Raw genomic sequence first — 23,838 nt, 5'->3', positions numbered from 1 at the left:
GGCTGGGGAGACCCTGGGCTCTAGGGCCTCAGCCCAGCCCATCCGGAATGAGTCCCTGAATGTTCTTGATCTTGGGAAAGAACTCGAGGACAGACACTCAACACAGTGGAGAGCGTCACAAATGGGAAAGTTCATTAAAGCAAAAAATACAGTCTCAGGATGGGAGAGCCAATGAGCTTGAGAGAGAGCTGTGCACCCTGGGGGTTGGGTTTCCATCTTGTACTGATGGTCCTTAACAAGGGGGCTGAATGTTTACTGGAGCAGGAAGCAGGGCTTTGCGTTTTTTCTTCCTAATTTGGTCAGGGGTTTCCTGTCATGGCACCTGCCAGTCCTGGGCCTGTCTGGTTTGCTCTGGCTTCCTGTGGAGCACTGCCAAGACAAGCCTCTACTCTTCCCAGTTGTGGACCATGACTCCCTTGTTGCTGACCTCCAGGTGTTCTGTTAGAACCGGCCTGCATACTGGAGGCAATTCTACTCAGTCTTCAATGCTGAGAAGTGCCAGAGCTGAGCGAAATGGCACCAGGAGACTACTCCCTAACTCTCCTGGAAGGCTAAGCTCTTCTTACCTTACTGTGTGCTAATCAGCGACAGGAGAGGGGTGGTGTAATTTGTAGGCACCTGCACTTATTCCTGACATGGCTAGGAAGAAACAGGCACTGGCAAAAGTCAACTTAGCAGTGTGGAGGATTGCTTGCAGGTGTAAGAGTATATTGGGCGGAGTATCAGCTAGCATGCTGCTGAGTGGTCCTGTGTGACTTACTAGGATGCCAGTCGTGAGTAGAGTCTGAAACAGTGAAGGTGGGGTCACTCCTAAAAGAGGTCCGAGCTCAATGACAGTCAGAGATGGACCAATATTGGGAATCATCTTGAAGAAAGAGCAAAAATCTTTGAAGAGAGGCCAGGGGGTAAGATTATAGAAAGAAGGATGATGCAAGGATAGAAGCAAGTTTCTTTATGAAAACCAAGATAAACAGACATGGAAAAGTTGCAATGACAGAGAGGGAGCAAAGGGGCTGGCTTGTTCCAGAAAGTCATGCATTTTATAGGGTCAGTTCAAGATCTCCTGTTTAAAGGTTTAACCAACTGATGCTTTTTGAAAAGGAAGAAATATTATTTCTGGAACTAGGAGTGGAGGAGATAGAATAAGAATACAACCAATAATTTCAGAGTTCAAATTGAAAGGGAGAGAGGTGGGAGAGCAACTGGAAAATAGAATGTAAAGAGGGAAACTGTTAAAGATGCAACTGAGGCTTTGTACAGACAGACAATAAAACCATATATGACTTATTACGATTATTAAAACCATATCTCACTAATTGAGCAAAGAAACCCAGAAAAGAGCAGAGTGATGGGCATCCCATGAACCATCCTCAGCCAAGGTACCTAGTGAAGCCACCCCCACATTCCCAACCCTTTAGCTACTAAACTTCGGGGTAATTTGCAACTTAGCAATAGGTAACAAATATGGTTTTTCTCCATTATATTATCTTCAAGATAATTTTCTGTACTTGTATCTTAAATGTTAGTGGCTCTAGGACTTCATTCTCTAATGTTCCTTTCTCTCTCATTTTGAACTTGCTGGGTGATCTCAAGCACTCTTAAGATTTTAATGATCATCTATATGCTGATGATCCTGAGTTTCTGCCTCCAATTCAGATAGTTCTCTCTCCCCTCACATTTGTATAATGTACTCTGCACAGGATAACTCCATCTATATGTCACACAGACCCTCACACTCGAAATTATCAAAATTCAAATCATTGCCTTCCTCTTGGCACTGACTTTAACTCTTTTTTTGGGCAGATTCTCCCTTCCCGACTTCTCAGGTCTTTTTTGATGGACTATCATCCAGTGGGGGTGTCCTTTAACTTTCTGTCTCCATATTTTATATCCATGGTGAGTTGTCATGGCTAGACATTCTTCTAAGCACTTTGTATTTATTAACACATTTAACCTTTTCAAAATCTTAAGAAGTAGGTATTATTACCACCCCACTCTATGATAAGAAACTGAAATTCAGAAAGCTAAATAAGTTGCCTAAAGTCTCATGGATGATAAGTGGGGGGAACTTATCAGAATTTAAACTCAGAGGTTCTTAATTCAGAACTGGCTAACTGACCATATGCTATACTGTCACCAATTCATTAATGAGCTCTTCTTAAATATGCTGGATTTAATTTCTTCTTTTTAGTTTCTATTACAGACACAGTTTAGTCTTTTATCATTTCCTTCTTGGACCATGAAATAGCCTCCTTCTGTTGTTACCTCTCTGGTCTTGTCCTTTTGGAATTCATATCTACAAAACACAAAGCTTTAAGATGAAACTCTGACCATGCTGCTGTACTCAGCGGCTCCCTTCTCATGCTCAGGATCATGCCCAAATTACTTAATGTGGCATATGAGCACCTTCATTATTTGATTTCTGCCTGTGACTCCAAATTTGAATTCATATTAGTTCATCATAGACCATAGTTCTCTTCCAAATAGCAGTTTCTACACAATCAGTCTTATTGTTCCTTGGAAACATACAACAAACAAACCAGCATATGTATAATAAACCTGAGCTATGCACTGCCAGGGTTTCTAAATGGATTCAGGTTGCCAGTAGAAAGTACAGTTCATGTTTTCTGAACATGAACATGAAGCCTCTGTTTTCTGAACAGCAACAAAAAAGCCTCTGTTTTCTGTTTTGTGTCAACTTCAATGGCAATTCCAATTAAATGTTTACTTGATTATGGGCTCTTGCCTTCATTAAAAGCACTAGCTTTTAAAGAAAAGATTGTTGGGGTGCCTGGGTAGCACAGTTGGTTAAGTAGCCAACTCCTGATTTCAGCTTGGGTCTTGATCTCAAGGTCGTGGGACGGAGCCCTATGCCCAGCTCCACACTCAGCCCAGAGTTTGCTTGAGATTCTCTCTCTCTCTTCCTCTGCCCCTCCCCTAGCTTACTCTCTTTTCTCTCTCAAATAAACAAATAAATCTTGAAAAAAGTGAAGAAAAGATTGTTAATATACTGCATGCATTTATTTATTAATTCAGTAATCAAAAAAAATTCAGTAATCATTTTTTAAGCAAAGAATACAATGTTAGTTCCTCAGGATTCCATAGTAAATAAAATGACTAGAAACTTGACTTAGGGTATACATGATGCAGGAAAATAAATGCTAGAGCAGAAAGGAAAACAGAGGCTATTGCATTAGTTATCAAGTGAAACATCTAATCAACAGAATTCAGAGAGGGCAGCCTGGGTGGCTCAGCGGTTTAGCGCCGCCTTCAGCCCAGGGCCTGATGCTAGAGACCTGGGATCAAGTCCCACGTCAGGCTCCCTGCATGGAGCCTGCTTCTTCCTCTGCCTGTGTCTCTGCCTCTCTCTCTCTCTCTCTCTCTCTCTCTCTCTGTGTGTGTCTCATGAATAAATAAATAAAATCTTAAAAAAAAAAAAAGAATTCAGAGGAGAAAGAAGGAGTGGTAATCAAAAGCCAGGTCAGGAGTGACCTTTTTCTCCCTACCACAGAGATTGATTATCCTGCTAGCTACAGGGAAACACTCACTATATTTAAGCAGCAAAGTGAGAAGATCAGATTTATCATTTATCTTCATACTGATGTGTGTGGAATGAATTGAAACTGAGCAAAACTAGAGGTCTTAAGCTGATGGGGAGACTCTCATAGCAGCCCAGCTGAGAAACTACAGGGGCCTAAGGCCATGGCCATGGCAGTGGGAATGGAGAAGAGAAGACAGATTTAGCAGACATTATGAAATAATGGAACTAGGACATTGATTGGCTATTGAAGACTTTGAGGGACATGCATCTGTAGAGGAAGTCTTTAGAATGATTCTCAGATTCTGAATTTGTTGATTAGGAAGATATTATTTCATTGTATCCATCTAAGTGAAGAATTCAAGAGTGAAAATCAGGGAACTGGGTCAAAGAGTGGATATCAGCTTTGGGTATGTTAACTGTGTGACGACTGCAGATGACTAGCTACATAGGTATCCAGTTCAGAGAGAGACCAGAAATACAGTATTTGCAAATCATCAGGTTAGAGGTGAAAATTAAAGCCACAGGAGGGGAAAAAATCAACCCAAGGAGAATATGTAGACAGAGACCAGAGAAATAAGGCAAAGTAGGAACTCTGGTGAGACTTATATTTAAGGGCTGTCCTAAGTAAAGGGAGCTAAAAAAAAGTAACTTCAAGATGGACTTTGGCAAAAGGAGTCTGGGTAAGAAAGTAATAGAGATTTGGTGTTGTGAGCTGTACTGTGTCCACTCCCCCTCCCACCCGCGTAAGTCCAGAGCCCAGCTACTACAGAATGTGACTGTATTTGGAGATATAATCATTAAAGAGCTAATTAAGTTAAGATGAGGTCATTAAAGTGGGCTCGAACTCAATATGACTGGTGCCTTTATAAAAAGAGGAGATTAGAATGCAGACAGACCAGAGGGAAAAGGCTATGGAGGTACAGGAAAAATGGCATCTACAAGCCAAGGAGAGAGGCCTCAGAAGAAACCAACCCTGCAGACACCTCGATCTCAGACTTCTAGCCTCTCAAATTGTGAGAAAACAAACTTCTGTTGTTGGAACTATCCACTCTATGATACTTTGTTATGGCAGCCCTAGCAAACTAATATAGTTAGAGAATTCATGGGAAGTGCAAAAATTGAGACTACAAATGTAGATAAGAGTATGTGAAGATGGGCATTTCCTTCTTGTGTTTGTGTTTTGTAAATGAGAGTCTTGAAATATTTTTATATGGGTAGGGTGGAAGGGTAGGGTGGAAGAGGAGAATGTTCTAATAGAACAGACAGAAGGCTTAAGAGGATAGCTAGCAAGGTACTTGGTATGAAATTCAGAGTCTGGAAAGACACACTTTCAACCGAAACAGAAAAGAAGGATGTTAAGGGTGGACTGAGTGGCAGGTAAGTTTGCACACGAGTATAACTTAGAAGAAAAAACTAGAAAATTCTTATCTAGGCTTGAGTATTCTCTGTCAAGTTGAAGTTAAGGCCATCTATTGAGCTCAAGGTCAGAACACTCAGATGAAGAGCTTGAGAGGGTTGCTGGAAGTTTTAAACCAACCTGGCAGGATGAATGGGTAGTCCTGCAGCTAGGGGGGAGGTGTGGACCTGCTGAGCTGTGTGGAGGCCCTGGGGGAAGCTATAATGCCACCCATTCTTAGATCAACATGACTCTCTCTAAACTGCACAAGTTTACAAGAGAGGTTTCGGGTTCATCTAAAGTTGGAGTTTTTCTGGATTATAGAAGGAACAGAAGGCAGTGACATTGATAATATTATCAAGAGTGGTCAAATGAACAGGCCAATAACCAGGGAGGAAATTGAAGCAGTCATCAAAAACCTCCCAAGACACAAGAGTCCAGGGCCAGATGGCTTCCCAGGGGAATTTTATCAAACGTTTAAAGAAGAAACCATACTTATTCTCCTAAAGCTGTTTGGAAAGATAGAAAGAGATGGAGTACTTCCAAATTCATTCTATGAAGCCAGCATCACCTTAATTCCAAAGCCAGACAAAGACCCCGCCAAAAAGGAGAATTACAGACCAATATCCCTGATGAACATGGATGCAAAAATTCTCAACAAGATACTGGCCAATAGGATCCAACAATACATTAAGAAAATTATTCACCATGACCAAGTAGGATTTATCCCTGGGACACAAGGCTGGTTCAACACCCGTAAAACAATCAATGTGATTCATCATATCAGCAAGAGAAAAACCAAGAACCATATGATCCTCTCATTGGATGCAGAGAAAGCATTTGACAAAATACAGCATCCATTCCTGATCAAAACTCTTCAGAGTGTAGGGATAGAGGGAACATTCCTCGACATCTTAAAAGCCATCTATGAAAAGCCCACAGCAAATATCATTCTCAATGGGGAAGCACTAGGAGCCTTTCCCCTAAGATCAGGAACAAGACAGGGATGTCCACTCTCACCACTGCTGTTCAACATAGTACTGCAAGTCCTAGCCTCAGCAATCAGACAACAAAAAGACATTAAAGGCATTCAAATTGGCAAAGAAGAAGTCAAACTCTCCCTCTTCGCCGATGACATGATACTCTACATAGAAAACCCAAAAGTCTCCACCCCAAGATTGCTAGAACTCATACAGTAATTCGGTAGCGTGGCAGGATACAAAATCAATGCCCAGAAGTCAGTGGCATTTCTATACACTAACAATGAGACTGAAGAAAGAGAAATTAGGGAGTCAATCCCATTTACAATTGCACCCAAAAGCATAAGATACCTAGGAATAAACCTAACCAAAGATGTAAAGGATCTATACCCTCAAAACTATAGAACACTTCTGAAAGAAATTGAGGAAGACACAAAGAGATGGAAAAATATTCCATGCTCATGGATTGGCAGAATTAATATTGTGAAAATGTCAATGTTACCCAGGGCAATATACACGTTTAATGCAATCCCTATCAAAATACCATGGACTTTCTTCAGAGAGTTAGAACAAATTATTTTAAGATTTGTGTGGAATCAGAACAGACCCCGAATAGCCAGGGGAATTTTAAAAAAGAAAACCGTATCTGGGGGCATCACAATGCCAGATTTCAGGTTGTACTACAAAACTGTGGTCATCAAGACAGTGTGGTCCTGGCACAAAAACAGACGCATAGATCAGTGGAACAGAATAGAGAATCCAGAAGTGGACCCTGAACTTTATGGTCAACTAATATTCGATAAAGGAGGAAAGACTATCCATTGGAAGAAAGACAGTCTCTTCAATAAATGGTGCTGGGAAAATTGGACATCCACATGCAGAAGAATGAAACTAGAACACTCTCTTTCACCATACACAAAGATAAACTCAAAATGGATGAAAGATCTAAATGTGAGACAAGATTCCATCAAAATCCTAGAGAAGAACACAGGCAACACCCTTTTTGAACTCGGCCATAGTAACTTCTTGCAAGATACATCCACGAAGGCAAAAGAAACAAAAGCAAAAATGAACTATTGGGACTTCATCAAGATAAGAAGCTTTTGCACAGCAAAGGATACAGTCAACAAAACTCAAAGACAACCTACAGAATGGGAGAAGATATTTGCAAATGACATATCAGATAAAGGGCTAGTTTCCAAGATCTATAAAGAACTTATTAAACTCAACACCAAAGAAACAAACAATCCAATCATGAAATGGGCAAAAGACATGAACAGAAATCTCACAGAGGAAGACATAGACATGGCCAGCATGCACATGAGAAAATGCTCTGCATCACTTGCCATCAGGGAAATACAAATCAAAACTACAATGAGATACCACCTCACACCAGTGAGAATGGGGAAAATTAACAAGGCAGGAAACCACAAATGTTGGAGAGGATGCGGAGAAAAGGGAACCCTCTTACACTGTTGGTGGGAATGTGAACTGGTGCAGCCACTCTGGAAAACTGTGTGGAGGTTCCTCAAACAGTTAAAAATAGACCTGCCCTACGACCCAGCAATTGCACTGTTGGGGATTTACCCCAAAGATACAAATGCAATGAAACGCCGGGACACCTGCACCCCGATGTTTCTAGCAGCAATGGCCACGATAGCCAAACTGTGGAAGGAGCCTCGGTGTCCAACGAAAGATGAATGGATAAAGAAGATGTGGTTTATGTATACAATGGAATATTACTCAGCTATTAGAAATGACAAATACCCACCATTTGCTTCAACGTGGATGGAACTGGAGGGTATTATGCTGAGTGAAGTAAGTCAGTCGGAGAAGGACAAACATTATATGTTCTCATTCATTTGGGGAATATAAATAATAGTGAAAGGGAAAATAAGGGAAGGGGGAAGAAATGTGTGGGAAATATCAGAAAGGGAGACAGAACGTAAAGACTGCTAACTCCGGGAAACGAACTAGGGGTGGTAGAAGGGGAAGAGGGCGGGGGGTGGGAGTGAATGGGTGACGGGCACTGGGTGTTTGTTAGTAAATTGAACACCAATAAAAAAATAAATTAAAAAAAAAAAGAGTGGTCAAATGGATCTGGATTGATTAGAGGGAAGGATTGAAGGCAGGAAGAGCAAAATAGACTGGGAGGAAAATGATGTCAAAGAACTGGGTTTCGATGGGGACCAAGAGTAGGGTTGTGGTCATAAATGAGACTGAGAGCTGAAAGATGGGTCCGTTGCAGTGAAGCAAAGGGTTAAATGTTGGGTTTCCCAATGTTCAGATTCCCGAGGCAGCAAAGTTCTGGTGAACACAGGCTAAAGATGTGGTTCCAGATGTGAGTGGCTCTAGTAGAACAGACACAGGAAGTGAAGAAGCAACAAGAAGTGATTTGCAGTCCACAGAATATAAAAGTCACCCAGGATTTTGGCTGGATTTGGTGTGGAAAGGAGGATTAGAATCCAGGTGCATTTTACAATTCTTTGTTGACCTCTTAAATCTTACATATTCATGGTGACCCAGGTTTAAAAAAAATTATAACAAAAACCTGAAACCTGATTTACAAATTGTTGCTTTCAAGAACAAAAGTGGAGAAGACCAAAGAAAAACAAGGGGAAAGGAACTGATTTGTACATGTCACCATCACTGTTTTTATCCTGTGATTGCAGGCTTCAGTGATTCTTAGTTATTACTTCTGACCTATAAAGTAGGCAGTAAACCTTGACCTGTAATGTGACTGCTAATTACATGTTTAATTGTAGCTAAATCTTTTACTAATTATATTCTTTAAAAAAAGAGGGATAGCAGATATTTACTGAATGTTTACTACGTGCCGGTAACTTCTTGGATGTTTTAGACTCATTTATCTTTACAAGATATGCATCATCATTTCTATTTTACAGATGAGGGACTAAGGCATGATGAGGATAAATAATTTTCCTGAGATCTCCCTGCTGCTTAGGGGCACAACTGGGATTCTAACCTATGTAGTTTGTTCTGGAGAGCCAGAGAACCAGAGCCGCATTTGAGATAAGGGGTATTGAGGGAGTGTGAATCTGTTAGAGTCAGATGTCATTATTAAGAAATATTCCTCATATACTGATAGCTCAGTAGAATCCTTTCAAAATATAAAAGACAGGAAATTACTGTCAATGAGTAAGTAAGATAGGATTAAAAAAAATTAATTAATTCAATAAAAATGTGTTGAGCATCATATGTACACATATACTGGGTTGAATATTAGTATAACAGGCCATCAGGAAGTATAAAATGCATTTTTTGCTTATAGTTACTATAATAAAATACATGAAAGAGAAGGTAAAATGTTCTATTGGGTATTAGAAGGTGCAGGAAGAAATTCTAAGAAATCACAATAGGGATTTCCATTCAATAAGCTTATATTCTTTTATGTATGGTAGAAACAAATTTGGCTTCTCCCCAAGACCATAACGCATTAGAGTGGGGGGAGCACCAGCAGTGGTAGCACCAAGAAGGTGATTTGGGGACTTTAGCAGGCCCCCAGGCAACTCCATCAGTACTCCTCAGTTAACACTGGCCAGATATCCAGGTCTACAATCCCTCTCTGCTTTTTTATAAGCTTGGTGCCAAAACTCATTTGGAGGCATTTTTCCTATCTGAACTGATAAAAAGTCACTATAGTCTTCATTTCTCCCACTTTGTCTGAACTTCAGTGGTTTCACTACAGAAATATTAATTAATGCATTTGGTTATGAAATGCTGTTCCCGACTCCCCTGGGGGGTGTAGGTAATATACGGGTAAGCAACACATCACCTTTGTAAGATCCGGAACACTGAGTACAGAAACCCATCTGTTTTCAGATTGTAAATAAGAGACAACAGTGTATTTACTCTCCTAATGTAGCTTTAAGATCAGCCCAGGCGAGGTCCCCATTCCTGACCACCTTGTGTCACTCACAGCCATTCCTACCTCTATGGAGAAGCTAAGAGGCTTGTCACAGTGACAGAGACAGGAAAACTGTATGATACAGACACATGTGAAAGAAGTACCAGCCAAATAGCCCAGACTTTAAAGTCTTTAGTATTCATGGGTGAGCATGATCGCTTCAGGATACAATGGGTAGGGATTGTTTTACAACATTGTTAAAAATAAAAGAATTATTAACCATATTTATTTAAAAGTATATGTTTTTTTGAAACTGTTGTGTGACAACAGTGGTAAAGAACTTTGTGAAAACTGAATAGAGTGAACTTTATGGGTCACCAATGGGACCATTAAAAAAACAGATTATTGTAGCTCCTGGTTTAGAATAAGCTAATTATTATTCTTTATTTTATCTTGCTAAGACCAAAGAAAATCTCTCTAAAGGCGATGAATATTAATCCTTTAAATGGAGGGGTCCAGTTAGTGGATGGTTCTAGAGAATTTAGGTGACTTTCAGGAAGGTGGTGAGGTTTCCAGTAGCATTGGATAAAGTAAAAGTCTTTTTAAGAAATAGTTTAACAAGAGCTAGAGGGGTTTGAGGTGAGTGAAAACAGCCACTCCCAGGAGTCAACCAAGGGGAATCCTGAAGAAAAAAACAAACGTAAAGATGGGTTTGGATTGGTAGGCTAGCAAAAAAAAAAAAAAAAAAAAAAAAGGAGCTTAAATAGCTTGAGCAGTGTACCCAGTACTTAAATCAGCATTGATTTAATTTTTAGTTTGATCAGAATCTTAGATGACTCTTTTTATGGCAACTAGGTATTTGAAAAAACTCTGATCAGTAAGTGCACATAACTGAGGATTGATTGTAGGCCACCGTATATTTTCTAGAGACAGAAGCTATACCTCTTTTTCTTTAAATCAATCTTATATTCGCATCAAGTTCTCGTTCTACTGAACTTTTCACATTATTCAGCATTAAATTTATTGAAGTGGCTTTTCAGCTAAAAGCTGAGCCATGTGTTTGGTTCTGAAGAGACTTACTTCATAGACCAGAGAAGCCACGTTCCAGGGTCTGCGGTAGTAGACCAAGGTGTTTCCATCCCGAACTCGATCACAGAGTCCATTGTAGTACTCATTGTCAAAAGGTGTGCTTAGTGGCTCCATCCCTAAGATGTTGATGCTGAGAATGAACAGAGTAACATCAGAAAGGGAGACACCAGGAGCTAATGCCAGGCAGTCCTCTGTGGCTGGGGAAAGAGAGAGCTTTGGCTCGCGTCCCCATCGACCCATTTCTGTGTGATATAATCAGGAACAGAAGCAAGAGCCTGCTCACTTCTGCTTTATGTCTCTGGCAGCAAGCATACCTTAGGAAGGCCCAATAAACTTCCAGGCAACTAGGGCACTGTTGAGAGCACAATGAAAGAAATGCAATAACCAGGGAGCAAGGGACCATCTGGCTCCTGGAGTCTTAACTCCGCTGTTGTAACTCTTAGCTAACCTCCCTTGGTGAGCTAAGAGCCAACTCTGTAATACCACCTATTTAAGTTATTTGAGCTCAGAGGATCTCAGGGGGGCAGTATAACATATGCATGTAATTTTTAATCTATGAATCAACATTGGGGCTCTTTCTCTCCCCATTCTCTTTAAACTTAAGCCTTTTCCTCCAGCTGTTTCATTGCTTGTCAAGAACCTCATTCCCTCCAGGCTTATACTATTTCTATTATACTTTCCAAGGGGAAACACAAAAATTTCAGCATCCCGAAAAGGCATTCTCAGAAGTTCTACTTTTTCCTCCCAGCAAAACAAAACAAAAAAACAAAACAAAACAAAACAAAACAAAACAAAAAAACCCAAAAAACAAAAAACAAAAAAACAAAAACAAAAAACAAAAAACCTTTTATTTGGCAAGCTTCAATTCAGAAACAGAAATCTTATTTAGCTTTTAAAAAGTTACGTTTGATTTGTAGACCCAAAAGCAATGTCTGAACAAGAACTAGTTCATTCTTTGTGAAGTATGCTTCTGTTAATTGCAGGAATGGGCATTGCCGTCTAGTCTGTTTCTGGAATATAAGGCTCCAGACCAGGGAAGCCAAAATAGAAGTCTGAACTGCACTTCTATAATTCAGTTTGACACAAAAGCAGAAATACTTTATGGCTCTAGACCACATTCCCAAACTCCAATGAACTAGATTATAAATCTGGATATTGGTTTCAAGAGTAATTTGTCAAAGGGTGTAGATGGTTTACTCTAAAACTCGTTGCTAATGGAAGAAAAATAATTGAGTATCTTAACCAGTGGATTAGTTAAAAAACAACATCTTCACATAAAGGGCACATTCTTTTTTTTTTTTTTTTTAAGATTTTCTTTTTTTATTTGAGAGAGAGAGAGAGCGAGAGAGAGAGAGAGAGAGAGAGCTTGCATGAGCGGAAGGAGGGGCAGAGGGAGGAGCAGGCTCCCCACTGAACAGGGAGCCCAATGTGGGGCTCCATCTCCAGGACCCTGAGATCATGACTTGAGCTGAAGACAGGACACAATTGACTGAGCTACCCAGGTGCCCCTCAATGGCACATTCTTAATAAACTTTGAATCTACAAACAAAATGACATTATAGCTCAACTTTAAAGAAAGATGAGTTAAAGAACCAATTCAGGAGTATCTTTCTCTGAGCTAAAATTTAACCACTTCTCACTTTTTGCTCTATCAAAACCCTTCGTGAAAAATACTATAGGCCTAAAGTTCTAACATAGGGCCAAAAATGAGACTTAGTAAGTTGAATAAGAAAGAAAAAAGAGACATTATTAGCTGGTTTACTTTTTCAGACATCTTATGCCTTATAGTAGGTTGAAATTTCAGCTTCACTTCTTTACCCGTCCCCACCCGTCCCTGCATCTACAGCAAATGAGTAATACTTTTTTCCCTTTTTTCCTTCCATATGACTAATGTTTTGATACACAGACACAGAACACTGGAAACAAATTTTCTGTGTTTGTTTCTGAAACAAGCCCTCGATTTTCTTTGTTCTACAGTGAACTTGTCCTTCACAAATCTGCATCAACAGAGACGCTATACCTCTTCCCTTTCAGTGGACAATGACATTAACCTCTGTTTATAATGATGATTAACTCTTAGGTGACTATTTTATCTATGAAGTGTGTAGTGTTCGTAGTAAATAGTAATATTAAGAGAGTTCATACACAGTCTTTGCTCTCATGAAATTTATATTCAGATTAGGGAGTTGAACACATAACCACCAATTTCAAAAAACAGTCCAAGGACAAATACACATGTTTCATTTAAGTAGCCCAGGTAAGTACTGCGCAGGTTCCCAAAGGGTCATACATAGAGTTTAGAAGATGTAGGATTTGATTTGGGCTCTGAAGGATGGGGACGGAAGGGCAGGAGGAATGGTGTGCCCGGAAGCCTGGAGGTGGAAATGTGTATGGCGTGATTTCGGGTAGTAGTTTTCAGATTTTCTGCTTGTCTATTCTATAAAAAATTATAATAAATTCTGCCTGCCTGCACAATTTTAATTTGACCTCTAAGATTTTTCATCTTAAGTTTAAGATGTTGCAAAGGATATAATTTCTCAGTGTGCTATAAATATTTACATCTTAAAGTACAATTATTTTGCCTCTTTTTAAAATAAATCCAATGAAATATAAATGCCATAGTGATGGTGGGTATCAAATCACTGCAATGTTTATATTTCTTTAGCAACTAGACATTTTCTGGCATTCCTTTTGATTCTTGTTTTTAAAAAGACACTTTATTTTTTAGAGCAGTTTTAGGTTTCACTGCCAAAAGAGTAAAAGATACAGAGGTTTCCTATATGTCTCTCTTTTCATTCTTGAATTCATGTTTCTATTCCACTTCCACCACAGAATTTTAACTTAATGTAATGTTATTTTAGCTTGGAGGTTTTAAGGTATCACTTTTTTACGCATTTGTGTACTAAAAAGGTATTAATTGAAATTTAAAAGAAATAAATATAGTTTAACAATAGGGTCTAAGTAATTAAAAGCTCTTCTGGATTGAGTTATCATTATTAGTAGTAGTATATATAAGTGTATTAAAATTTTTAAAATAGTTAACAAACATAATTACAAAATTTTTTGGAAAGGTGTCTCAATGAAATGAATGGGTGGTCTTTTTAAATTAATTGATTAGTTCTTGCCTTCAGAAATGAATATTACTTATTGCTAAAAAAAAGATGTTTCAGTATCAATTGTATTCTGATTTTCTATTTTTTATAGCTGCAAATGCTGGAAACTTTACTCACATAAGTGGAAAAGAATAGAAGGAATTTTGTCATGGCAATGTCACTTGATTCTTTGATTTTCTGAGTTTTATGCCAAGAAAAGATCACAGACTAGTCTTTCATTAAAAACTATTTTTAGGGGCGCCTGGGTGGCTCAGTCGGTCTGCCTTCAGCTCAGGTTATGATCCTTGAGTCCTGGGAGGGGAGCCCTGCATCTGGCTCCCTGCTCAGTGGGGAGCCTACTCCTCCTTCTCCCTCTGTCCTCCCCTGGCTTGTTCTCTCTTTTGCTGACTCTCTCAAATAAAGAGAATCTTTTAAAAAATTAAAAAGTATATCTTTATAGCCCATTATCTCACAATCGACTACATTATCTTTCAAAATGAATTGGAGACCAGTTGACTCAAGATCTTGGAGTCCAACTGAGCACCAATATTTGGAAATGTTTCTTGGTTCTTTTGCCACACAGTAAAATTGAGATAGGTGATGGGGGGTACTCTTCTTTTAGAAGGTGAAAGGCTATTGTGAAAGGGGAGATGAGAGGGGGAGAATAGGCTTCACAACTTGAATGCCACTGAGTTGTTAAGCTTCTCAAGTTTATGAAAAATATGTATGTATGGAATCAAAGATTTACTGTTGGTTCCATAGATTGGTTAAGCAGCTAGTAGTTAAAGAAACTATTATCTTAAAACTTATCTGCCTCCCCCTTAGAAAGTCTTTTTGCACCCCACAGTATGCATACCCCCCTTTGAAGGTTTTCCTTTACAGAACAACAAATTGACCAGTTGGCTGGATCCATCTGGAAAGTTACAATGAAGCGGATCCACACTCTAAAGCACAACTAAGGAAGAAATGTTTCAAAACTTTTGACTTTGTTCCACTACTACAGAGACAGCCAGTCTAGTCTAGAATGAGCCAATTTTTTTCGGCCAAGAAACATGAAAACTTCTCATCGATGGAATGTCATCGCCTGGGAAATAAAAAAAGCATGTATATTTGGCAGCACCTAGAGATGCCTGTTTATATGCCAGCATCTAGAACCACAGGCAATTCTAACCTACCAAGTGAACAGAAAAGAAAGCTCCCTCCACAGAAGTGGTACTATGCTTCGATCACATAAAAAAGTAATGCATTATGTACTGAACATCATTTACAGCTGGTTTGGATTTATATTTTTTCAATGAATGAAAGATGGGTTGGGGATTTCCCGAAACACTTCTGGAGAATCTCAAATGCTTACAAGGCAAGAGGCGGAAATATTTGTGATACAAGGGAATTCTCCTGGGATTAAGAATTTAAGTGGGAGTCCTTCAAATGAAAAAAAAAAAAACAGGTATAAATTAATGACTGGACATTTGTGACTTTTGTGTAAAAGAATCTGATTGTATATGACCTCTGATAAGACTTGTTGAGATTTTCCAGATTGGATTGTGTAGAAGCAGTTTATAAGCCTGTTGCCATGACTAGGGTGTTTATTCCTATTATTTCTAGTCAATATATCCTATATATTAGGATATATATATATTCTTAGAAGAATAATTGTGATACATGGTAACTAAATATGCAATGTTAATGAGATCGAAGAATATCACCAATATAATAAAGCATGTCACTTTGAGAACTCTTCTTAAATATTAATTAACTGATTTCTACTCTTAATTCAAACATTTGGATGATCAATAAGGAGTTTCATTTTCTAAGGTTAGTTTTGCTTTGAAGTTTTGATTTATGGGCTTTGTAGTGATGAGAGAAAGTGATGTGGGGTGGTGATGAGCATATGGGGAGAAGCCAAGGTAAGGTGTGGTGAAAAAATATATAGTTTTATGAAAGTGAGAGAAACTTGGGCTTAGTTTCACCAGAAACTAAAGAGTTCCACTAGAGGGGCACCCAGGTGGCTCAGTGGTTGAGCATCTACCTTTGGCCCAGGTCATGATCCCGGGGTCCTGGGACCAAGTCCCACATCAGGCTCCCCACAGGGATCCTGTATCTCCCTCTGCCTATGTCTCTGCCTCTCTCCTGTGTCTCTCATGAATAAATAAAATCTTTAAAAAAGTAATTTAAAAAAGTTCCATTAGAATCTAAAGAGACTAAACTGGTCTTACTTGCTTCACTCAGGTGGTTTTTTTTTTCCTGTAAAATGAATATAATACCTCCCCTGACAACCTCACAGGATTATTATGAAAAATCTACAGAGAAAAAAAGGTAGAAAATAAAGTTCAAAGTACTATGCAAATGAAAGCTGTTGGAGAATAATAGGTTTTATGAAGACTAAATGTTATAGGTTATTGTTCATGGTAACAAGGTATTTAATAAAAAGCTTGGTGGATTTATTCTATAAGGAACTACCTTATTTTTCACTTCTGCAGCCAACCTTCCCCAGAACTGAGGCCCCATCCTCTTGCTTGGTCCTGAAGACTCAGCCCTGTGACATTCCCTGTCACCAGCCCTTACTGTGGCAAAGCTTGCTGTATTTAGCCAGCTTTCTGGGATGCCTCACTATGAAACTTCTTAGCAAATGCTATATAAAAAAATTTTCTTTTCTCTGAACAAAGAAAACCAATAGATTATGATTGTTTTTCAGCTAACTGGGCTAAAATTTCTGTAGCCTTTTATAAGATAAGGTATACATTTGCATTGAGAGAAAATAAATAACATACACAATTCTCTGCTTCAAGCCCATCTGTTTAGATTAAGGAGAAAACTGTTTCTTGGACCCCAAATAAAGCAAAATAAAGTAACACTGGACTTTCACCACAGACTCATAGTCTCTCCTTGAGGAAAGCGGCAGGAAGAGTCAGAACTCATTGGAGTATGCAGTGATCTGGTTATAAGGTTTCCAACAGCCCCCATACCATTTACTGACAATTATTAAAAGAACCTCCTATGTTTGGAGACAAAGAGTGTACATTGGATCCAAGATTCCTACCTTTTGGCCAAGGGCCAAAGACACTTGGTTAGTGGGCAATACGTGAACGCTGCTGGGAGAAGATTTTATAAAGTGAATAAAGGGTGTATGAAATGTGATGTTTCATGTGGTGCCTGACTCTTGGTATCCTGGAACTTTTTCCCTCGTTGAGATTCAACAAGTGCAAGTTGTATCTGGCTTAGAGAGAGAAGACATCTCTGTTTAGAGCCAAACCTGGTCCAGAGGCCTTACCTTAAGAACTGCCCCCTACCCTGGTATAGGGTTTCTCGGCCTGAGGGCCACTGACACTGTGGATCTGGCCGCCCTGGGCACTGCAGGATGTTTGGTACCATCCAGGGCCTCTACCTACTGGATATCAGCAACGCTCCCTCACTTCTTGAGTTCTCCATCCCTACCCCACAGCTGTGACCACCAGAATAGGTTGCAGACTTTGCTAAATGTCCTCTGGGGAGAAAATCACTCCTGGGTGAGAACCAGTACCTTAATCCCTCTATCAGCCTTGCTGATACCTCCATCTTCTTTCCTCTCCTTATCCCTATTCTCAGGACTTGAGTCCTGAACGTGCATGTATTTCTAGTGACCCAGTTTCACCTGATGCCAACTGACAGTATTTTAGAAACACTTATTTTCATTAATTAATTGATTGATTTACCTATTTATCAGCTCCCAGTATTTATTGAGTGCCTGTGATGAACTGGGTCTTATCAACCACCTAATCTGAGTGCCCGTGATGATCCAGGCACTCAGATTAGGTGGTTGATAAGACATATTCCACTACAGGCAGTGAAACAGAGCCATCTGCCATCTCTGTCAATATACCACTGGGTGTAGGAAAAACTACATCTCTGTTGAGTACAACTTGCCAACCAATCTACCCAAAGTACCTTTCCTGCAAACAGCTCAGAACAACAAATGGAAACTATGCCATAGGCATCCCTGGAATGTTCTCTGACTATATGGAGCAGAATGGAATAGCACCTCAGGGCCATGTCATTTTCCTAATTCCTAGAGCATAGATCTCTGGGTAATCTTTATTCTGTAAAACTCTGAGTTCTAAACTGTCCATGACTTCTCATCTAAGCATAGCTGGCCAGAGCCCCTGTGTTCTGCAATGAACATAGAATGAATGAAAATGAACGAAACCTCTCTTTGTAATAAGAGCCAGAGTCTCCACACCATCACCATCTGGCATCAGAACTTCTTCTCTGCCTTTTCCTCTTGGGTCAACTCTAGAAGACTGTACCTTCCTCAGACCTTATAACCAGGTACAGATCCAGGACAAGTCCCCCGTGAAAGACAGCCTTACTTACAATTCAGATATTTGAATTGCAAGACCTACCACTGGCAAGTGTTCAAGTGTCAACACGTCACTTCAGCATTGCTGCGGCCTTCCAGAGGCTCATACCTGACCTGTGTCATCTCCTGCTGGACTCGGAGAAAATCACCTCCCATCCTGATTCTACAGACCCCCTAAGTGAGGCCAGGCGGTTGTGCAAATTGTCTTGAAATGCTGATTCGGCACTTATCTTCTTTGAAGCTCAGGCACGCTTGGGGCCGAATGCGGGCCCTCGGCCTCTCTCGCACCGGGGAGGGACGAGGGACGGAGGTCACCCTTGCCCGTTCTCACCCAGAAGCCTTCAAGCCAGATACAGACCCGTAGCCCGCCATCCGCGCCAGTTCCGATTCTTCCACCACTTTCTCACGGCAGGGGAGACGGGGATCACTTTCACAGTCGTCCTCATCTGAGAAGTCCCCGCAGTCATTGTCACCGTTACAGAGGAGCCGCTTCTTTATGCATCTGCCTGCGATCAAACCCGAGAGAGCCGCGCTGTGTCCCAGGCCCGGGCTTCCTCCGTCCCCCCGAGGTCAGCAAGGGCACAGCAAGGGCACTGCAGGGCGGGAGGGGACGGAGCACACTTGCGCTCGGGATTCTCCTTAGGGTGCACCGGGCAGCCCTCTCAGCGCCCCCCGTGGCCCTTGGCAACAGGACCCCAGAGGCTCCTGACTCTGGGAAAGGAACAAGGGGTGGTGGGCGGCGGGGTGGGGGTGACTGGGTGATGGGCACTGAGGGGGGCACTTGATGGGACACCAGGTGGCAAATCGAACTCCAATCAGAAATATACAAAAAAAAAAAAAAATAGGCTTCTTTCTTTTCGCCCCTGAGAGCGCCCCGGAGCCCGCGGGGGGGGGGGGGGTTACCTGTGCGGCACCTGAAGTCGCCGCCGCCGCAGTCCTCCTCCCCGGCCGCGCAGGGCTCGGCGGGCTCGCACTGCCGTCTGTCTCCCACCGCGTCTACGCACTTCTGCCCGTTAAATTGTCCGAAGACCTCGATGCTCCTTGAGCGAAACTGCACAAAACCCGCTGGAAATATTAGGATTTCTGTCGCCCCAAAGGGACAATGATCTAGGACGGCGGCCGCAGCACTGTAGGCCGCTAGAGACCCAGAGGCGGCGATGGTTTCACGGTGGGAGGGGCCCTAAGTGCAGTCACCCGGGTTAGAGTCGCCTGCCCGCGGGGGGGGGGGGGGTGGTGGTGCTCAGGGCACGCATCTGGCATTGAGTGCCCGGTGCAGGTGTCCAGGCAGCGGGAGCCTCACCAGCCAGGGGCGGATCTTTCCTTCTCAGTGTGGAACGCAGCTGGGCAGGGATGGGGATGGGTGGTCCCTGCCTCAGAGTCCTTTTCCTGCAGGTGCCTGCAACACAGTCTCCATTGGGGGTGATGAGTGGGGAATGACAATGAACACTTACCATTTGCTTGAGGCAAGGGTCACATTCCGACCACTGGCTCCAGGAGCTCATTCTGCAGTCTACGGGGAATGGCGTGTCATTCTCTCGTGTTGTCCCTGGGACAGAACTAAGATAGCAGGACGTGTCAGCTGCATGGTGTGGCAGGTGTCTGTGTCCGATTTATTGCCTGATTTATTGACTCCTTTTCCGCCTTCCAAATCAAAGGACCCATCCTTTTACTCTAGCTCTCATTTGACATTTGAGCATGTGCTGCTTTGTATTTTCAACTGGTCTTGTGGGATTCTTGTACCGCTTTGTGATGTGACCTTCAGCCTACCCACAGTTCCAATACTGGTGATGAGGAAAACTGGCAAGTCATGCTGCTACCTGCTTTACGTGGATTGGTCTTTTATTTCCAACTGCCTTATGAACTCAGTGAAGCTAGAGACCTTGCTTTGCTTTGTGTCCCTCAGAGTCTGAAAAAGCCTCCAGTTGCCTGGTTCTCTTGCAAATTTAAGCCAGCAGGGCCAGCCGCTCCCCTAGCAAGTACCTGGGAAGCCAAGCGTTCCCACCCCTGCGCTGTGCATGTCCTAAACCGGAAGCCTTACCACTTCACGCTCTGCTTCAGGACTTACCCTTTACTGCTCTGAATTTAACACCTAGATTTTGGCCCTTACGGCCTTCCGTCCCACCTCCAGACCCCAAAGCTCAGCTGTGCTTTTCCTGGCTTTGCACTTTTCTTTCTTTCTCGGTTCACCATTTGCATCTCTTCTGCTTGCAACACCTCCTTGGATTATTATCTTGTTCAATGAAAGAAAAAAAAAAAAAGAACAAAACATAAAGCAAAAGCCATTGACCAAGAATCCCATAAGTGCCCTGCTCTACTTCCCTGAACTGGCACCTGTCGTTTCTGGAGTGCGGCCTCCTATTCCAGAGGGCTGGCTCAGTAAAGCCAATCCCTCCATGAAGACTAGATCCTAGCCCTTCTCTGAGACCTTGACCAATTGAATACGTTCTCCAGTAAAACTCTTCCTCGCTACCAGTTTCTTTCCATTTGTTGTATATTGTGTTCAAGTCTTTGATATTAAGAAGAAACAAGCAAATGAATGATTAAACAAAACACTCTTTCTGAACTCTACATTTCCTTCTGGTTGCTTCCATTTGTCCCGTGTCCTTCACCATGTCATTACTTAAAGGAATTGTTATCAATTTATTTATGTTTCTGTTTCATCAAAAAAAAAAAAAAAGTTTCATCTCCTCCTTTAACCCTCCATGCCCCTTTAGGTACCTCTAAAATTCTCCCATCCTTCCAGCCAACTTTCTTGGAAGAGTGGTTTGTACCCTATGTCTCTCTCTTTCTTTTAAAAAATATTTTATTTATTTATTCATGAAAGACACAGAGAGAGAGAGGCAGAGACATAGGCAGAGGGAGAGGCAGGCTCCACGCAAGGAGCCCGATGTGGGACTCGATCCCGCGTCTCCAGGATCACGCCCTGGGCCGAAGGCAGATGCTCAAAAGCTGAGCCACCCAGGGGTCCCTGTACCCTGTCTCTTGTTGCTTACTCCCAACCACTGCTCAGCCCTCCTGCCCAAGGACACTGCTCTTGCCAAATTCAGTGTCAACTGCCATGTGGCTCATTTGATCCTTTCAGTGCTTATTTTATTGACTTCCTCCCACTGGCCAATGCACCTGGCCATTCTTGCTGTTTAAAACACTCTCTTCCCTTGGACTGAATGACGCTAAACTCCTACCATTTCTTCTTTCTCTTTCAGTTGTCCTACTCACCCATGTAGGCTTCTCTTCCTTAGAAAGTCTCTGGAATGTTGTTTTTCCTCAAGGCCCTGTCCTTGAATCAGTCTTTTCCTTTTTCTGTCTACATGTTCCCAGGGCTTTGGTTTCTATGCAGTCCAGACATCTCCCCTGAATTTTAAGCTCTTGAATATAACTCCCAACTGGACATCTGCACTTGGATTTTGTTTCGGTTCATTGAACTCGATGTATTCCCAAAACAAATTCATTATTCTTCCTCTTCTCTCAAAGCTGCTACCTCCCCCTGTAGTTGTTTTCTGGGTGAACAGCACTTTCATTTATGTGGTTGGCCTGGCCCGAGGTGTGGGTGCTCCCTGTCTTATCCTGTGTCCCTCACACTCATCACCTGTAACTAATCAACCATTAAAATCTGTTGTTTAGTTTCATAATTGACTCTCAAATCCATCCTTCCTTCATCTTTGCCAGACACTTCTCTGCTCTACACTAACATTACATATCTCCTGGATGACAATAATTTCTTGCTAATCCAACTTCCATAAATCATGCAGAGGATCTTTTAAAAAGGCAGATTTGATTGTACCATTGCCTCCTGAAAACGTGTCTGTAAGCTTCCTATCATTCTTATGATAAAGTCCAAATTTTCTTATATGGTGCAGCAGGCGGAATAGCGACGCCCCAAGATGTTCCCATTCTAATCCCTAGAATCTGGGAATATTTTACCCTACATGACAGGAAGGAATTTGCAGATGTGACTAAGAGAAGATTATTTTGTATAATCTGGGTGGATTCATTCCAAACATGTGAACTCCTAAAAGCAGAAAAGCAGTTCAGGGAGATATGAAGACACAAGACGAGGTAGGAGAAATTCAAAGCACGAAAAGGGACCCCACTGGCTATTGTTGGCTGGGAAGATGGATGGAAGCCATGAACCAAGGAATGCGGGCAGCCTCTACAAGCTGGGAGAACCAAGACAATGGATTCTCCCCTAGAGCCTCTGGAAAAGAATACAGCCCTGCCGGTACTTTGATTTTGGTCCAGTGAGACCCACTTCAGCCTTCTGACTTGTAGAACTGCAAGATAATAAATTTGTGTTGTTTTAAGCCACTGATTTGTGGTAATTTGTCACACCTGAAATGAGAAACTAAACATGGTCTAGTGACCTCTAGATGGCCTATCTCCTTCCTAATTCTTCAACTCTACTTTCTCCATCAAAGCTTTAGTCACACCAAATTTGAAATTCCCAAGATAATCTGCTTTTTCTCATGTCTTCAGGCCTTTCAACCCTCTATTTTCAATTTACTACTGTGCTCTCATCTCTGGCATCATGGATCTCATCTTGGGCATAATGGATTCCCCACAAGGAGCATTCCCTAAACTCCTTGCATAATTTATTTTTCTCTGTGCATATTCTTCCAGGATCTTGTTCTTTCTTGAGTCATAAGCACCTTTGCAGGGATATATTTCATTTAATTAATTCACTTACTCAGGCATCCATTCATTTATTCATTCGTCAAATATTTATTAATGGTCTCTATTTGCTAGGCATACGGGATATAATGGTGTGCAAAACAACAAAACAAAATAAAGCCAAAACCATGATGCCCAAACTAGAGCTTACCTTCTAAATAGCAATATCAGTGAATTAGAAAAATTTTAACTGTTCAGCTTGCAGATCAACTTCTTGGAATATAGTAGGTGCTCAATAAATGTTTTCTGAACACGAATGAATAACTAAATGCAAGAAGGGGCAGGACGTTCTTGATCATGTTTTCTTGGGTAGATCTAGGTCTATATTTCTCTACCTAACAATCTCCTGGTGATCTGCCCTCATGGTATTTGTGCAAGACCTGTCTGTCAGTAAGGCAGATTTTAAGACTGGACACATCATTTCTGTAAACCTGACTCTTGCCTAAACCAACCAGAAAGTCAGGGAGCCTGATAAGCTTCTATCTTTTAAAAGTGCAGGTTAAACATGCATTAAACACGCTGCCAGAACTCTTTGGTGAACCTGCTTTCCTGGAAGCCCGAGTATTAGTGTGTATCTCAAACTGCATGGCTGAGAAATTCTCTGCTAGAACGTTCCCATAAAGCTAAGATCTCCTCTGGAACTGATAGGCTTCATCAAGAGGCAATGGCAGATGCACCTTTATGATCTATAGCAGTAAGTCTCAATACATTGCATATCATAATCCTCAGATATTAAAAATAGAAATTGTAGAATTGTCTCCCTCACTCCAAAAACAATTAAATCAGGCTTTCTGAGATGGGCTCCAGGCAGCAAATGTTTTTAAAAAGTACCCTCGGTGATTCTCATGCTCATGCACTGTTGAGAAAC

The 23,838-nt window shown here is 41.4% G+C and overlaps 1 protein-coding gene across 1 annotated transcript in view; it reads right to left on the bottom strand.

Annotated features, from left to right (window-relative positions):
* C9 (complement C9) overlaps positions 1-23,838 on the bottom strand; it is a 58,922-nt gene that overhangs the window by 25,597 nt on the left and 9,487 nt on the right. The window contains exons 2-5 of the mRNA XM_072824810.1: positions 19,754-19,859; positions 19,206-19,353; positions 18,661-18,808; positions 10,866-11,004 (exon numbers count right to left, since the gene is read on the bottom strand). Coding sequence (XP_072680911.1) covers positions 10,866-11,004; positions 18,661-18,808; positions 19,206-19,353; positions 19,754-19,859 — 541 coding nt within the window. The remainder of the gene's footprint in view (positions 1-10,865; positions 11,005-18,660; positions 18,809-19,205; positions 19,354-19,753; positions 19,860-23,838) is intronic.

The sequence above is a fragment of the Canis lupus genome, chromosome 4 (genome assembly GCF_048164855.1).
Source record: "Canis lupus baileyi chromosome 4, mCanLup2.hap1, whole genome shotgun sequence".
Taxonomy (NCBI): domain Eukaryota; kingdom Metazoa; phylum Chordata; class Mammalia; order Carnivora; family Canidae; genus Canis; species Canis lupus.
Note: the sequence above shows the minus strand (reverse complement) of the source record. Positions and strands in the feature narration are given on the sequence as shown.